At 41.4% G+C, this 18372-nt stretch overlaps 2 protein-coding genes across 3 annotated transcripts in view; both read right to left on the bottom strand.

Moving 5' to 3' along the window:
• Positions 1 to 2196, bottom strand: part of nipbla (NIPBL cohesin loading factor a) — a 28901-nt gene extending 26705 nt beyond the window's left edge. For both annotated transcript variants that reach the window (XM_083979390.1, XM_083979391.1), the window contains exons 1-2: positions 1820 to 2196; positions 71 to 143 (exon numbers count right to left, since the gene is read on the bottom strand). The gene's annotated coding sequence lies outside the window, so the exon portion shown is untranslated. The remainder of the gene's footprint in view (positions 1 to 70; positions 144 to 1819) is intronic.
• Positions 2197 to 3667: 1471 nt separating this feature from the next.
• Positions 3668 to 17089, bottom strand: slc1a3a (solute carrier family 1 member 3a). The gene is made up of 10 exons (XM_083979392.1): positions 16887 to 17089; positions 16029 to 16368; positions 15079 to 15216; positions 9142 to 9346; positions 8964 to 9006; positions 8081 to 8349; positions 7769 to 8002; positions 7356 to 7550; positions 6741 to 6875; positions 3668 to 5636 (listed from the first exon to the last, which is right to left on the bottom strand). The coding sequence occupies exons 2-10, from the start codon at positions 16210 to 16212 to the stop codon at positions 5429 to 5431; spliced, it is 1611 nt and encodes a 536-aa protein (XP_083835518.1). The 5' UTR covers positions 16213 to 16368; positions 16887 to 17089; the 3' UTR covers positions 3668 to 5428.
• Positions 17090 to 18372: the final 1283 nt, after the last annotated feature.

Raw genomic sequence — 18372 nt, 5'->3', positions numbered from 1 at the left:
TATCTAAATATGTTTACATTCTCACACAGTTTAGTGAAACAAAAAATGACCCAAACCATTATGATAATACCTTTTTGAAGAAGTCTGTGCAGTCTCGGGTGGACTCAATGACATTTCAGATAAAAAAGTCCTACTCCTTCAGTCTGTTGAAAGAGAACATTGCTCTGCATCAGACTTTGTGACATAAAACGGATTATCATTCTTCTTCACAAGTTTCCTAATGAAGTTGTGTCTACAGTTGTTTACTACAAACCTGACCCAAAACAGCAAAAATGGTGCCAATTAGAGCATCACAATGTCAATCATATTTGCAATGAGTGTTATTGCCGCTGGACAACTTTGCAAAACCAAGAATGTGACAGTATGGAGCACTGTTGCGCTTGTGTGTGTGTGAAATTGGTAACGGCTAAGGAAATGCAGCTACTTTTTTCAGCAACTTCTGCATATCACTGATGCCTCTTTCAATCTATAAACACTGTTGCAACCAGACCCGTGTGCAAGCCGATAACCGAGGCCAAGTAGTAGACGAGTGAAACTGCTTCTGCACGCCGTAACTACAACTGCGGCGATCAACAGATGGATATTGTAAACATTACTTTTTTGCTAGCTGTACTGTTAGCAAGCTCGGGTCTATGTGGTTTCCCTCTCGGTACGCAGAGGCTTGGCTGACAGCTGTGAGACTGACAGGCAGGAGGCAGCACAAAGGAACAGATGCACTGTGATGGTGGCGGCAGTAGTGGGGGGCTGCCTGCATCCTCCAGGAGCCAACAGCTACCGTACGCACTCTGCAAACGGGGTAACTGCAGAAAAGCCGCCGCCGCCAAACTGCATTTGTTGTGGTCGAGAAAAAAAACAGCCTCCGACAACCACTACTTAACAAGTTGCATGTCTACGAAACTCTTCATGGCAAAGTGACTATTAGCTGAGGCAACGTAGCCTGTGCTCAATCAAAACATTGCAAAACAGGGTAGCAACCAAAAAACCAACATTAGCTCAGCCAAAGTGCTCCAGCAAAAACAAAACACAACACAACACAGCATCAGGATTAAAATAACTTCCAATGTGATGATTTACCCAACAAACGCCTTAACGGTTGGTTTCAGTTAGCATCCATTTTTAACTGTTTATCTTAGTTTGCTGCTTTGCCATCTGTAGCCCCGCTACTTGCGAACAAAACCACCAACGCTACACTGTCAAGAAGTTGCCTGCCTGGGTCCTCCGAGCTCTAACCGCGGAGCTAAGTGTTACCACTCACGATAGCAGCTAAAATCATCAACGCTAGCTGCCTAACACTCGCTAACAACAATAGTCGTGTTTTAATGGCTAGCTGGTTATGCTAACTAGCTCGAACTGTTGTTGCTTAGCTCCAAACGCTGCTGCTGCTCCCCGTTCAAATAAAAAGGAAGGCGATTTAAATAACACAAGGAAGCGCTAGTCGTATTTAATAAAAAGCTAGCCCATTTCCCCTTGAGCCCAGAAAAAAAGGGGGGCGACGGGTTTGTTTTGCGTGAGTAGATGTAAATGCAGCGGCACGGTTTGTAATTCCGTGGCATCGGCCCAATCCTCGGGCTCGACAAATGACATCCAGTTTGAGGCCGAGCGCCTCGGCGGAGCGAAAACACACCTCAGCTAGTAGCTTCGGCGCTAGTCCGCTAGCTTCCGTTACCTCCCGGTCACAACGATTAACGACGCCGTAGGTGGTCGTGCAGCAGAGCGTTTATAAATGTGTAAGATGATAATAATAAGAATACAAATAATAATCGCAATTAAAAAAAAAAAAAAGTTTGGTTCTCGAAGAAAGATAGGTGATTACATTTACCTTCGGATGTTGCGTTCAAAGGGAGGGGAATGTTTTAGCTTGGTTTGAGTCCGTGTCCGTGTCTCTAGCTCCCCCTTTCTTCTCTCTCGCAGCTCCTCCAGGAGGAACTCGACTGGCTTGCCAGGCAGCTAGCTGCTGAGCTAGCCTGCTAAGCTATCAACAATAATCCGGGTCGGACCGATTCGTTCTTCTTCCGTCACTCAAGGGTGAATGTTTCAGCGCACATTCATGGGGAAACATCCGTTCTTCGGAGTTTCAGTCGGTCTGCGCCGACATAAACAACGAGTGTAGCCAATTTCGATAGTAAATGAGAAATATGACGATTGTTGCGATCATCAAGAGGCTCTCCTCTCGTAGAACAAAATGCCGACCGGAAGTTCTGCCGTCTGACTGACCAAAGATCTCAGGAGTGACTCCCTCCATCGGCGCCAAACAAAATGCCATGCAACGTTTCGCCGTTGAGCCGCTGGAGGGCGCTGCAACACAAGGTTGTCCTCTGCCACATTTACTGTAAATAGCGGACTGTAGGTTTTAATTTAGCGAAAGACATACAGGTGCTTGTCATTAAATCAGATGGAAAAGTCCATTTCAGTAGTTAAGTCAAATAGCCCCAACCAAGTATTGAGTGCATAGATGGACAAACTATTCAGAAGGCCAACATTTAGGCCTACATATTTTTTTTTATCGGTGTTTTGTAATATTCCTTTTTTTTTTTTTTGAGATACTGAATTTTAGGTAGGGTAGGCTAACCCATAAACATTACAATTGAAATAAACTAAATCAATAAAGGCATGAAATGTTTCATTCTGTGTGTGATGGATTATATTATATTATATTATATTATACCATATATTATATTAGTTTACATTATTTAAACGAATAGCCTAATGTATTAGTTTCACTTTTGAATTGAATTACTGACAAAGCCTAAATAAACCTTTCCATGATATTCTAATTTATTGAGATGCACCTGTATTATGCACACAATCATCATTAGGCTACATTTTGGGAATGAAACAGGCAGTTTAGCTATTTTGCATCATATTTTAAAGGCCCATCATATTGTTCATAAAGTCATTAGCAAGCTATGCTGTCACATAACTAGTCAAATGTAAATAAGCAAAGTTAAGTACCTCTAATTTAGCCTACACTATTCTTAAGAACTGGCTGTTGTGGAAATGTTGCTTTTTTACCACCACTGTGCTTGTGTGTTTTGTTTTGATGGATTTATGTGACATCAGTATGATTTACTTTATCATCTGATGGCATTTGAATATGTTATGTGGAGTGGTTGTACAATTAGAGTATAGATTGATTAAACAAATAGCCTACTTATGAAGGTGAAGGATGAAATAGATTTTTTTTAAACTCTTTCTTCATGTGCCAATGGTAAGGTGTTTTTATTTGTAAAATATGGCATTGTTTTGTTTAATCTTGTTTTCAAGTGTTGAAGAATACAGACAATCAAATCACAGTTTGCCCTCAAGGTGTCAGCATCGGCATTTTCTGAGTAAAAACTCTGTGTTTGTTGGAGGCAACAGCTGAAGGAAGCTGCACTGTTGATAAAATGCTCCTGTTTTCAAGCATCAATTCCAGCAGAAAAAAAAAATCAAGGTTCATGGAGTGATCGATAAAAAGAACTGCCCTCCCCTCCAGTTCCAACACCCAATTTTTCAAGCAAGAAACTGCCCCCACCTGCACTCACTAGCTGTTCTTACCGTCTATGTAGTGCAGGCAGCTGCTCCCTAATACCTGCAAACACTTTAAACTTTCAAACTAGTTGAACATTTAGGCTATTTAAAACATCCATCATACTTTGCAAAAGCAATGAATTTTTAAACACACAACTGATTTAACTTTTTTTTATTCCAAAAAAGAGAGAATCCATTCAAGATAGAACTACAACTATTATTCAGTCACATGCGTGTGTTCTGTTTGTGTTGTATGTGCACTCCAATATGAATTAATGAGAGAAACAGTCATATCAAGAGAAACACCAGCAGCTGTAAACAAAGGAATTATTCCATTTCCTCAAGTGTGTAGAAGAAAACATTTGGTCCTTTAAATCATCCATTTGCATTTGTAAAAGGAACTAGAGAGGTTGTTAGTCTGGTCATTAGGTTTGATAAGAGCATGTTACAGCATCTTTACATAAGCAGTCCTCAAGTAACCTTTCACAATTGAAATCTACAATTAATATACACTTTATCTACAGTTCTCTATACAAGTACAGTATATTCAGACGACTCTCCTATACAAAGCAACTTCTAAATGTTACATTTGTCATATATACTGAATTACAAAACAGCACCTAAAATTTCGAGCTAGCTAAAAGAAAAGATGCAGAATGAAATCTATTACTTTACAACATGCATCCTTATTAAATCAAATTAAACAAGCATTCGATTTCACAATCTACAGGAGGCTGAATTGAAAATAGTAACGATTCAAATATAGTCCAGCAACATTTATATATCCAACCTACTGACTACAATTTTATAAGTTTGATATGAAACACATTTTTATACTGACATATTATTATTATATGGATGTTAGACGGTTCGGTAGAGGAAATGACTGAGTGGCATCATTCAAATTTATAAAAACCTATTGTGCAATTGTTATTATGAAGATTAATGATTTGTTTCAGAATGGATGGGTATGATTTAGAAATTTAGATACAATTTTTGGTGCTTTTTTTGGTTGAAATAAACAGTAATTGCTTAAAATTCTGACATGATGACATTTCAAATGCTCAGCTCTGCAAATTAACAGGTAAAACATGTCTGAGTTATTTTGGTTCGTCATTCCTTATGATTGTGGGAATTGATTTGAGGAATATATAGCCTAACAAAAAAACAAGACTCGACTTCGCTGCCAAGACACTGACAGCTTTATTTACCTAAAAAAGCACATACCGATTTGGACTGATATGGGGCAAAAGTATGTGTGCCTACAGTAAAATTTCAGAATTCATCCTGCCAAGTTCTATAAAGCTAATTATAGAAAATAAAGCCACTAATGTCTGTACAGACGTTGGTCAATAGACAGCCCTTTTCCCCCAGAAATGCTGAGAAGGTCACTCCTGTGTATGTGCATGAGTTTCAACACTTTTCACATCAGTGTCCAGAGAGAGTTCTACCGACACCTTTTTCATACTGTACCAAAACAAAGGAAAATCAACAACTGTAAGGCCAAGCAAAGTCTGTGCAGATATGGGTTGTAATCTGCTGTGAAGCTAAACAACTCACAGCAATACTGGCCTCTAGTGGGCGAGATTAGTCATCACAGTTCTGAGAGGGAATTGGATATGGCATGCAGGCCACAGACCACCGGGCTCTAGAGTGGTTCATGTTTAAAAAGTAAACAGCTGTCACCCTATGGCAGTTACATGTAGTACTCTTAGAAAGCATCACAGCACAAACCCTCGGAAAAACAATACAACCATGAACCATTTCAAGACTACAGTGTGTCTACTGTGTGTCGAACCCTCCTCCCAGGGGTTTGAGCAAGGTTCGAAAATCAAAAAGAGGTTAGCTGAGAGTGTGGTTCAATACAGTGCAATGGTTTTCCTAAGAGAGTTTGCAACCTTGGACTAAAAGCTCTCCCCTACATCTTGGTCTCGCTGTCAGCTGGCCTCTCATTCTCATACTCATTTTCCTGGCAGATGAGCTGGTACGGCTTCTTGTCTGCCTCCTCCACCACAGAGTTTCCCACCTCGGGGTCCTGCTTCTGCAATTCGTGGCGAGATAGGTGTTCCACTATACCTGCACCAATAGAGTCACCAAGGACGTTGGTAGTGGTGCGCAGTCGGTCCCTGAGGAAAGACAGGGAACAGGTGAGAACAACAGGGAGACAGTGTAAACAGATAATACATGATCAAATGAAAAGAGAGAAAAGAGGTCAAGACTAAAAAAATACAAGACAAAATGAAACAACAGGCTGGAGAAAACAAAACGAGAGAAGGCAAGAAAAAAAACAGGAGAAGAGGCGAAAAGACAAAACAGGTGTGGACAAAGTAAGATAAGTCAAAACAAGACAAAAGAAGAGAAGACACGAGAATATGAGAAGACAAGGGAGGACAAAACAAGAGAAGACAAAACAAAAGAAGAGATGACAAAATATTGAGAGGAGAAGACAGGACAGGACAAGACCAATGAAGTAAGACATGAGACGACATGGTAGGACAAAAGAAGCTAAAGCAAGAAGACATGAGAAGACAAAACAGGACAAGCTGAAGCAATCAATACATACACAATACAGTGCAGGGCAAAAAAGAAAAGACAATGGGACAAAACAAGATGAAACAATAAGAGACAAGAAGACAAACTAAGACAATATAAAACGAAAGGACAAAAGATGACAAGTCAATGAAAACGAGAGAAGGCGAAACAAAATAAGGAAGGACAAAACAATTCAAGAAGAATTGAATTAAAGATACTGTAGATTAAATCCATGTGGCATGGTTGTAAATGTCTCCACATAAAAAAAAGTATCATTAGAAAACTGGAGGCAGTCCTTAATCGCTCCAGGCGTTCCTCCCACCACATGAAACACAGCCAGTAGATAGGAGGAAGTATGGCCTTGCACTGGGATTGGATTGTCGACTGAATAAGAACCAGATGGACGGAGGGACATGGAATGTGAAGGGCGTGTCTAAAGGAAGTTGTCCCTGCACCCAAGACCGTAGAGTGCACAAATTTGACCCAATAACCCACTGAATTTCCCTCTGGGTGTAACTTCATTGAATTCATACAATTTGTTTTCATCACAACTAAACTATCATCATCACTGTAGCCAACAACACCTTCCAGTTATTTCTGATCTCTTACAATAGCTTTGGTTTGAACTCCGGGTTACTAGAGCCTCCATGCTTAATTTCCTGTTTTTTCTTGTGGATGTCTTATAAGCTAATACTTACAGGAACCAGTCAACAGCAATGATGAGTGTGATGTCGTCAGTGGGCAGGCCTACAGAGGTTAGCACTATCACCATAGTGACCAGTCCTGCCTGTGGGATACCAGCTGCTCCAATGCTGGCTGCTGTGGCTGTGATACTGATGGGGAAAAAGTGCAGAAAATAGACAGATATTTGAAGATGTTTCAGTTTGTGGGGAAAAAAACTTCCATTACAGTGCAGCTGAAGAAAAGACAGACGTGTCCCCAATCTGAGTGGTCTACCAACCTTTGTTACAGCTTTGAAGAGGGTCACTTATAGGTTCATTCTTCTGGTTGAAATACAATCTCTCTAACCCTTGTCAAATACCAGCCCGGTGGTTAGAAAGTCTTTTATAAAGCCAGACCTTGTGGTTTTGTCGCTTGGAAATGTTTTACTCGAGTTAAGTAGTAGCCTATTTCATGCCATAATAAAAGACAAATGTCACAGAAAAACTGTCCGTGGCACCCAAAAAGTCTCAGAACAGGCAACATTTACTGAAACAAATGCTTCTTGGACAAATGTTGAGTGAATACAAACTGTTGAATGGTTGGCATTTAAAATACATGTTTCCAGAGCGAATGTTTTGTACATTATATACCTGATGGTGAGAATCTGTCCGAAGTTGAGGTCGTAGTCATTGACCTGAGCAATGAAGATGGCTGCCAGGGCCTCATATAGAGCTGTGCCATCCATGTTTATTGTGGCGCCAACAGGCAGCACGAAACGGGTTACACGCTTGTCCACATGGTTGTTTTCCTCCAGGCATTTAAAAGTGATGGGCAAAGTGGCAGAACTGTGATAGGAGAGATGGAGAAAGATGTGAGAAGCATAAGGAGAAATCCATCCTGTCACCAAGAACCACTGTCCTGATTTTGATTTAACCCTGACCAGTCAAATAAAGAAAGCAAATATGAATGACTTTAATTGTCAATTTTATGAGAGAATGACAATAAATTCCTCTTTGACCTTGACCTTTGTTTTTCAGACTCAGGTACGTGTCAGCCCACATACCTGGAGGATGTTCCCAGGGCAGTGATGAGTGCCTGCAACAGCCCTGCAATAAAAACGAAGGGGTTCTTCCTGGTGATGACGAAGTAGAGTGTCGGCAGCACAAAGAGGGCGTGGATGAGAAGCCCACAGATGACTGTCACTGTGTACATGCCCAGCTGGCCTCCCATGGATGTGATGTCGTCCATCTCCACGATTTTACCAGCAATCAAGAACAGGATACCAATCGGGGCGTACCTGAGGATTGATGGGTGTTATTACTGAGTTTTGCATTAGCTCCATTCACTCACCCCACCCGTCCCTCCTCAAACTTACCACATGATTATAGCAACCAGCCTCATGATAGCTTCATTGAGACAGTCGAAGAAGTCCTTGAGGGGCTGTCCCTGTTCCCTCATGCTCCCGATGATGAGACCAAAGCAAATGGAGAAAACCACAAGACCAAGAGCATTGACTCCATTGACCGCCCCTGGCACCGGGATCATCTCCTCCTTGGCTATTACCTGGCTGCCGTTTAGTGTGAAAATTGTGTCATTCACCGTCATCTTCACATGGACCACTCTCTTGGCATATTGCGTCTTGAACTGGAAAAAGAAAGACCAAGGTTAATCCCTGAGGCAATAGCATTTCATAAATACTTTTATTCAAGGATACTATTTGAGAGCCATGGTCAATCTAGCTAATGTATTTAGCATTTGCAATTATTTATGATAAAAAAAGAGCACTTAAGAATGCATTTGTTTGTTTGTGCTTGGTACATAAAATATCACAGTCTAAATGGAATATCTCCATCCACCTAAAATGATGTGATGAAATGAGGAAGTGAGAGTAACACTGACACAAGGACCTCAGGTTTACCACACAGATGTGTCAGGTGAACACATCTGCAGAAAGATTAGATCAATAGGTGTTGTGAAAAAGTCCCATTCCCCTATTAAATTATTACCATACACCTCTTTATGTCAGAACTGTGAAATTTTTAATACTATGAAATTCGTGTCCAGTGTAACAAAGATTTCTAGTACATAGCTGAAAGTCCACATGGCAGTATGGACATGAAAAGAAAAAGTATTAGAAAGCCTGTATCTGAACAGCTTTGAGCAATATTAAACAAGTAGCTACTTAAGCACTGGTGGCAATATACCTGAGTGTGACAGTTAAAGAATAAAGCATTTTATTTAACTGAGTGTAGAGTTACCTGTTTGGTGCAAGCTTCCACAAGGTTTGGAGGAAACATGTTTCTGGAAAACCAAAGAGAAGAGGTACAGTTTTAATTAATACACTTCTTACAAATTACAAATTCACTGTCACAATAGACAAACATTTAATAATGGCTATAATCTGATCAAAGCACATAAATAAGTGCTAGTGGGCACCTGATGAGATCCAGGAAGGCATCCGCAGGGCTGATCTGCTCTATCTTCTGCTGCTTGCCGAACTCATCCTTCGAGCCTTTTCCAGGATGAATAACGAGCACCATGACTATACCGATGAATACAGCGATGATGGTGGTGGTGGTGTAGTAGATCACTGCTCTCATACCCATTTTACCGGAGGCACGGCTGTCCAGAGCAGCCATACCTGAAAAGGACATGTCATATAAATGTACATCAGTATTTAACCATTTGTATTTGCACTCTTACTCATATCACTGATCAACTTTCAAACACTTCCTGTAGAGGGAGCAGCAGGGCAGCAACTAGTACTAAAGCCTGTGGGAATTACCATATTGTGGATGTATCAGTTCAGTTCTTTCTCTTAGGAATTCATTTTATAATGGTGATGATTTAATAATTAATGATTATATTTATTTACAAGCATGCATAGAAAAAATGAGAACAACAACAAAAAAATCTAATATTGCCTTGGTAGCATAAGCTTGATGAAATATAAATCGTTAAGTAGTTTATAAAAATGTGATATTTATATCTGAATATGGAAAACATCTCCTTCAGTCATGCTGGCCCATGACCTTACAGTTTGCATAAATGTGTGACCGTGACTAATCTGTTCCAGTGAGCATACAGTCAGCCTGGGAAAGGCTGCTGTAATTACAGGTGGAATACACCCATCTGGATTATCTACCCAACTATCTGTGACCACAAAGAGCCACAGGAAACATAATCTGACTCTGACATTTAGTGGTGGAAAAGCAACACCTACTGTACAGCACTCAGCGGCAGATCAAAATCTGTTTACTGAATTTTCATATTTAATAGATCATTTATTTTAAATTGGAGCTGAATAGAGAAATGTCTGAAAACTGGTGGCGATTTTGTGCTGTTCTATCCTCCTTTTTATTTGGTCATACAACAGACTGAAGTGTGACATTAGTTTGTTGTGAACACAGAAAACAGGTAGAGATGTCAGTTAGAGATTAACAGCCTGACCTCAAATGAGTATCTCTGTCACAGAGAAGAAAACACAAAGAAGACGTGCCTGTTGTCTGAGATGAAAACCGTATGCGCCGCAATGCATATCAAGCAAAGGCCAAAGCATGGAAAGTAGCTGAGGAAATTCAACAGAGCGACATTTTACACAGAAAAAATATGACGCTGCAGAGAAGACAGATCACAACTGAAGTTGCAAATAAATTCTTTGGTTGCTGCTTTGTCTGGTAACCTTTGCATTCCTCGAAGGCGGACTGAATGCCATCAAATTAAACATAACCTAAAATATGTGGCTGAATTCAACAGTCCTACTCAAAAACCGCAAATCAATTTCATGATGCATGACAAATATTTTGGCTACAATGTGGTTCTCAGTTATGAACTAACCACTGAAGGTGAAATACATTTTTATCAACCAGAATTAAGTTTGAACAGCTATAATAGCATTAAACAGACTTTGTAGGGATGATGGTGGTAAAAGGAAGAAAAAAAAAGTCATTCAAAAACATGGATTTGGAAACAGACAAGCTATCTCAATAGGCATGACAGTGTTGTATTTTCAAAGTGTCAGGTCCTATTATGGATGTTTTCTTCATTCAGAGCTGAGGCAAAGCGTAGCTTTGTGTGATGGGAGATGTATGTGTTCTTTTCATATGTGACACTTTGACACAGCGTATACTAAAGTGTGTGTGTGTGTGTGTGTGTGTGTGTGTGTGTGTGTGTGTGTGTGTGTGTGTGTGTGTGTGTGTGTGTGTGTGTGTGTGTGTGTGTGTGTGTGTGTGTGTGTGTGTGTGTGTGTGTGTGTGTGTGTGTGTGTGTGTGCCCCTGCTAGCCCTGCTTTGGCCCTCTTGTCTCAACATGCCCTGGACTTAGGCTTTTATCCTTTCTTTCTTTCTTTCTTCCTTATCCTCTTCATCCCCTCCTCACCCTTCCCTCCCTCATTCTCCTCCCCCAAATTCCTCACCTCCTTTCTCCACTACCTCTTGTTTCAGGGTGCCCTCTAGTACCCCTGCCCTTACTCTTCCTCCTCTCCCACCCCCACATCTTGCCTCCTTGCACTCTTTTTCTTGCACGCTGATCTTATTGCAGCAATCTTCTTTCATTGCCACCCTTTTCCTCCTAACCACCACCCCCTTTCTTCTTCTCTCCTCCTATTCCCTTTTTGACAGCCCTGGGAAAACTTGTTGACTTAGTCAGCCCCGCACACATGCACACAATGATCCCCAGCCTGTTGTCCAGGCAACAACGGACGCAGCCTCACCAATTCCATCCTTTCAAAAGAATGAAAGACCCAAGACTGAAGGAGCGCAGAGCAAATGACTTTCTCTCTCATATGGGAAATGTTCATCAAACACAAAAGTAGGCCTACTTCAGGGGGGAGTTGAAGCACAGGACATAGTAGCAGCTGAAAGAGGTCAGTGCCGAGGGCAATTAATGTCTGCTGATACTACGCAAAGATTGACCCCACACTTATGCAAGACATTAGCTGAGGGCCTACAGCCAGAAAATGTACATACACATCAGTCTATGGACTTTTAAAGATAGAATAAATCAATTTTAGTATATCGATCTTTAGTATATTAAACTGTGTCATTGGATTTTGGTGTACTGGTTGGATCAAACAACCAATTTGAATAACTAACTTCCAAGATGTTGTCATCTGCATTTGTTTTGCTGTTTTCTAGCATTGTGTAGACAATCTGTCATAGGCTTTGAAAAGAAATGTCAGTTGCAGCCCCACAAGTGTCACAGGCAGCATTGCAAAGATGCAGGGCAAAGTGGTGGGTGTTGGGTGCATGGGCGATATGAGTGCCTCAGAGCACACCTGCAGTTTTAGTTCATTTGCAGTTGTGCAAAGAGCGAAGGGTTTGGCTTCAGTGTAATACACTGCACGTCTCTTAGCCAATCATATCACTGCTATAATAGCTCTGAAACAGCTGTGCCAATCAGCAGCGACGACGACGCATGACATCAGCTGAGCTAATAGAAATAAGAGATAATATTGTTGTCTGGTTGGCACATGGTTCTACCTGGACCAACTCCATTAATAATATGCTGCAGGTAACTTATTCATCATTTTGTATATATTGCAACTTTTAGTTTACTAAATCCAGTTATTTACTATAACACTGCCTTCATCCTCTTATAATTTTATTCCTTATCCCGGCCTTCCCCTTAACTTCTTTTCCCTCCCACATTCTCCTTCCAACGTCCTTCTCAGCCCCCTTTTCCTCGTTTTACTGCCCTCTCCTCTCCCTGTCAAGCCCCTTCTTGGCTCTATAAATACTCTGTGGTGGACTCTATAATGAAATGCCTGAAGACAATGTGGATTTTTCCAAAAAACATATGACTGAAGTATAGGTGAGTGAGTGAGCATATATGAGGATGTGAAAAAAGATCAATGAGAACCCTGCAGCAGTCTACTCTTTCTCTTTCTCACTCTCCCGTTGAAACACACAAACCCCTTTCTCCTGATCCTTGGTCTTTAATTCTCCTGCCTGTGTGGCTGTCCTTCATTTCCTACCTTCCGCGGCCCCACTGGACTCTGCACAAACTTTTTGATTCCAAATTCAGCCTCACTCTTTAGACAGGGACAAAATTCAGAGGCAAGTTTTCCTTCAGCTGGGACAACCCATTTCACACAGTGGCACAATTTAGTCCTGGGAGTGTGACAGTCAGTTTGCACAGGAGCCACGTGTTTGTTTGCAGAAAAGAAGTCACAGGAATTTAGCTGTGATTCTCATATCCTCTGAAATATGTTGCTCTCAAAGTCATGCTTTAGAAATAGGTCTTGTTACAGTTAGATCTGGGCTGAAATTATGTAAATCAATCATGGAAACATGGACAAATGGACAGCCGAGTCTACCACAACAGTTGAGATCAGGAGTTTTCTTCAGTCTTAGGTTACGCAAGGTCTCTTTTATTACTCCTTGGTATGGTTAGTCAAGTTTTTCGTAAACCAGCAGTCTGCAGCTGGACACATGTTGTCAGGTTACATTGCTGCAAAAACCGTTGACTGTGTATCACAGATGCTTTTTTGTTGTTGCTGTGACCTTAATCTCCTCCTTCAAATTTCTAAACAACTACAATTCAGTAGAAACTGAGCAATCACTTCAATTATGCAATAGTTTAACGTCACGTATGAGATCTTTTACATTCAGTGCATTCTTGCAGCGTGTAATCAGATAATGTCAACCCATCCGCACAAGCTGTGGTTAAACTGACATGTGTCAACTCTTATGAGGTGAGGCGTTACTTTTGATGTACACAAAGTTATTGATAAGTTTTGTCTAAATTAGCCAAGTCCAAATACTATATTGGCACATACTTAATTAATATTACTCATATCAAAAAGTCTTGTTGTTAAAACTACATGAATAAATGTCATGAGACTTTTGCTTATTACAGTAAATGATAACTTTACAACAGGCAACATTGCTCCTGGTGACTTGGACAAGGGCACGTAAACACACACACACATGAGAGAGGAGCTGTGTGCTGGATGACTTGGCGACAGAATCTCTTTGTTGATTTCACATGTTGTAGCTGCAGTCATGTGACATGATGTCAGAGGATGCTGATGTTACGCCCCACTGCAGCACAAAGCAGGTTATTATAGGACAATGAGTCTCTATCATCCCCTCAGGAGTCCGGGCTCTTGCCCTGTCAATCACTGTTCAGCAACTGAGCATTTTGGCCTCACTGTGTGCTGTTTCTATTTGTCAGTCACTGCAGCTGTCCAGTGTTTTTTGGGAAATTCACATGTTCCATAACGGTATAAGTCTATAGCTCTGTGAAGCCTTGCTCAGTTGCAAACCCACAGACCTGCGGCCTTTACATCTGGAAGTCAACATCCCAGCATGTCTGAGTGGGCTTATGAACCGTGTCACCAGTGACGAATGAACTCGCTACATCCCTGGATTAGAACTGAGACCCTCAGTGTCATATGTTTGTGCTTTTTCTTTAGCACAAGCCCAAATACACGTGAGTTAAAGAGGGTACAAAATGTTCTGGTGCCACAAAGTAAAAAAAAATTAAGAAATGCTTGTTTAATTAAAACACATGGAGCTGGAACTGCTTCGGTCATGTTGGATCAAGGCTGAGACCATTACAACATGGTCCAAGCATTTGATTGAGACCAGTACTGTAAGATCAAAACATATCGCTCTCATTCTCTCTGCCTTTCTCTCGCTCATGAGGTCATCCTAACCCCCGTCCACCACTGCGTCCAAAACCAACAAACAGCATCGGCTGAACAAACAACTGGCTCACTCTGCCACTCATGAGGTACATGTTGGTCAGTTGAGCCACAGGACAACAAACAGCTCTGTCACTGGTACAAACCTTTTACATAAACATGTAACTTAAATATTGCACAAACAAAGTCAGAAAGAGGCCTCACGGTCTCCATGTGTGAAAACTGATGTTGCGTTCCCACATTCACTTCAGGCTGGTACTGATACAGTATGAATGATTAAAGGGAGGTTGGGTTTTTGTCTGGTTTGGGGCTATTTCTACAGTGGCTACCAAATGTAAAAGCTCTGTGGAGCCATGCGGAGCACACAGGGACACCAGAGAAAATGTAAGCAGGAGTTTTCTGACAGTCAGAGACACAGTGCAGTGCTGTGTGTGATGACTAAGGCATTTGATATAAATATAGAACAAACCAATGTCACACAAGCTGTAGCTGAAATTGTGATAATTTTAGACATCTGAGGTTCATCTTAACCGGAAAAAAAAGCTAGTAACAACTGAGCATCTTATCTACTGTAATGATATTAGACCCTTGTGGCAGTGCTGCGTGCAAACCTCGTAACATTCTCACTATTACTGATTCAAGGAGTAAATGATTTCTATTGAATTCTTGTGAATTAAAGATATTTAGCAAAAATCTGTGACGCTGTACATTTTTGGTGTCCATACCAGTGATGAGACTGGATACCAGCAGGGGCAGAACCAGCATCTGAAGCATTCTCATCAGCAGCTCTCCAGGGAAAGAGAAGAACTTCACTTCACGGTACGACATCTTATAAGGCCGCAGAGCAAATCCCAGGATTATCCCTGCAGCGAGGATCAGGTATGAAAGAAAAGTCAAAACAGTCAGTCTCCTGTTGTTGAATCCAATCATATAATAGAACATGTAGCACATTTATGTGTGAATATCAATACAATTTAGTTTTTAAACATCTCTGAATTTGCAGCTTCAGCATAATTTGTAGTTTTTACTTTATATTTCATAAGCAAATGCCTTTGCTTCTGTTGACACTTTATCCACATTTTAACAGATGAAAGTTATAGGCGCAGTTAAGAGACTTTATCAGATCAGCACTGAGCCACCATAAGGCCCAGGTGGCTGACAAAGCAGCCTGAAATGAAGGATATCCTGAATTTAACAATCCATCAAATGGCTTTGCCATGGCACCGTGTAATTCTAGCAGGGCTGCAGATGTGCAGGCAGTGTGTGGGCCTGGCTCACTTCCTACTGAGTAAGACTCAGAGGTTAATGGCAACAGGGCAAAGGTCAGCTGCAGGGTCGGAGAAAGGCCAGCCTGCTAAGTTCATCTCAGTTCCCACTATTCTTTTATCTGGCCAGTTTCTTTCTTGTCCCTCTTCCGTCCTGCGACAGGGGGGTTTGTCACACCAGATTGATGGATTAGTGGGAAAATCTGTTGCCTTCTTTACAAGTTTGAATAGAGGGAGGGCAACATAGTGAGACATGGTTTCTTCCTGTTATCTGCAGTTTAAAATTAGCTAAAGGACTAAATCATAACAGTAAATTACCAACAAAGCAAACTGTTTTAAGATTATCTAAAGCCCTCAGCCCCCTAAATAAATAATATGAATAAATAAATGAATAAATAAACCATACATACCAATAATGACAGCTGCAACAGTCAGGATGACAAAGGCATTTCTGATGAAGAATCCCTTCACATCATCCTTTGTGATGTTCTCCACTCTCTTCTTAGCCAGCAGTGATCGGGACTGGATCCCAGCCCGGATCTGGTGAAGACCACCACGGGTCCTATGTGGGTTTTCCCCGTTGCTCTGAGTCATAGCTGCCGCTTGGATCTTCAGATCTGTTGCAAATATGCAGGAGCTCCACTAAACTGTGATTGGGACGCTTCAGCACTGCTGCTAAATCACTTTGTTACCTGGCGTCTCTCTCCCTCTTTGTCCAACCTCTCCTTTGGTTTGAGGATTACAAGTTGTCTGATTGAGACACACAGTAAAAGCTAAGATTAGTCATCTGAGCTGAGTTGACAACCTCTCTGCTAACTGCAGAGTGTCATCGCTCTGTTGCACTGAACTGTTCATTACTGTAAAAGCTAAAAATAAGATAAATGAAAATACACAACACATAGGCTACACAGCAGATTGAAATCACAACTGTCTTGAATGAACTATTTTGCAGATGTTCAAAATGTAAAGTAACAGTCATGCACAGTCCTCCAAAAATACATTAGAATCAGTAAAACACTGTAAATCCTCTACCAAAGACATGCTGCTTTCAGTGAGTGAAGAACACATGTGTTGCTCCCACAACTCAGAAAAGCACACAGACTTCCTCAAACACACTCTGTTGTAACTACACACGTGTACCGTTTGTATCTAGTGGTTATACTGACGCTGATCCACGCTCTCACACATGCAGACACACACACACACACACACTCAAATTGTAGACATATGGTTAAGAAAAAACACTAAGAGAGAAGATGTTTCTGTACCTTGAAACTTGAGCAATAACTTCCTTTGGAGTAAAGTCTCTGTGTTTTTGTTTGGTTTTTTTCAAAGGGAAACCTCTGGTTTAAAGCTCGATCGGTGTGAGAGGGACAGAAGAGCTCTTTGGATGTGAGCTGGTTGGTGTGCGCAACCAGCATTGACGAGAAAGAGTAGAAAAAGAGGAGAGGGGAGGAGAAAGGAAAGGAAGGAGCTGCAAACGGGGATGAGGGAATAAAAGAGCCAGTGAGAGAATGGAGGCGGTGCTATAGTAGAAGAAAAACTAGTGTTAGTCACTCACACACAGTGTGGGCTTGTGGGGAGGTGAGGCGGAGACTAAAAAAGTGAAGTAAGGTAGAGGAGGGGGCGGGGTGGGGGGACTTTTCAACTTGAGGAATAATGAGCTTTCCAAGCAGGAAAAGGAGAAAGGACCTTCTTGTTTTCTTCTGTCTCGCTCAGCCTTCCTTTCAAATGCTTTTCCATGCTTGATAAGTTCAGGCTGATTGGAGATTCCTGTGGAGAGTGAGTCAACAAAGAAAGAAAGTCCTCCATCCATCACAGAAATATGGAAGTAGATCAGCCATTCATGCGTTTCTTTCAGCACATCTCCAACAGCCAGACCCATCCAATATCACGTTGCCTTCTCTTGCTGTGTTGTAACTAGCACATTACGCATTCTACAAAGTTCACTTGGCTACAGATTGTTTTTTCATGGAAAAGTGTGGGCTTTTTGGTTTGTTAAGCTAAACACAGAAGGTAAATATTAACCATAATGCTGGAGCTTGTGCTCTGCAACTTTTAGCTATCAAATACACAATCAGTGAGCCTGTGCATATTCTCATTTGTCCAGGTCATAGTATCTCAAAGGAATTTTAAGTCGAAAGCAACTGGACTTGGTTATTTGTCTAGGAAGACATTTCACCTCTCATCCAAGAGGCTTTATCAGTTCATGCTCTGGTCCCAGCCTGGTCAGATGCGAGCATGAACTGATGAAGCCTCTTGGATGAGAGGTGAAACGTCTTCCTATAGACAAATAACCAAGTCCAGTTTGAGACACAATCAGTGTAAACTAAATCTGGAGGTGACTGCAGTGCTGTTGTGACGGCTGGCCACGCACATGTGCTGTAATGAAAACTTAATGACTACCTAAGCTTCAGCATGGGAGAGTGGCTAGAAAAAAAGAAAAAAAAAAAACGTCCCGTGCAGGATGACCCAGACACAAGCAGGCAGGAGTTTAGTTTGGCAGCAGCACTCAGGAATTCACAGTTTGGCATGTGCGATGTGTTTAACGCTGAGGGTGAGCACGGGAATGTGCATGTGTTTATGTTGTGTGTACAAGGATGAATGTGTCTGGAAAAAAGTGTGAATGCGAGAGGCAGAGCTGAAGGCATCCTTTCTGACTCATACTGAGGGAATCAATGTTTGGCAGAGATGATATGATTTGAGAAATTTCTCAGCCGTCAGTTAACATACATACACACACACTCTCTCTTT

Source organism: Trachurus trachurus (assembly GCF_905171665.1).
Source record: "Trachurus trachurus genome assembly, chromosome: 9".
Taxonomy (NCBI): Eukaryota; Metazoa; Chordata; class Actinopteri; order Carangiformes; family Carangidae; genus Trachurus; species Trachurus trachurus.
Note: the sequence above shows the minus strand (reverse complement) of the source record. Positions and strands in the feature narration are given on the sequence as shown.

Excerpts from the sequence above, each read along its gene's own strand:
- slc1a3a (XM_083979392.1), bottom strand. The coding sequence starts at position 16,212 with ATGACTCAGAGCAACGGGGAAAACCCACATAGGACCCGTGGTGGTCTT. Across the intron at positions 9,007-9,141 it reads GCCTTCCTGGATCTCATCAG|AAACATGTTTCCTCCAAACC; the intron begins GTGCCCACTAGC and ends TTGGTTTTCCAG. Across the intron at positions 8,003-8,080 it reads CTGGTTGCTATAATCATGTG|GTACGCCCCGATTGGTATCC; the intron begins GTAAGTTTGAGG and ends ATCAATCCTCAG.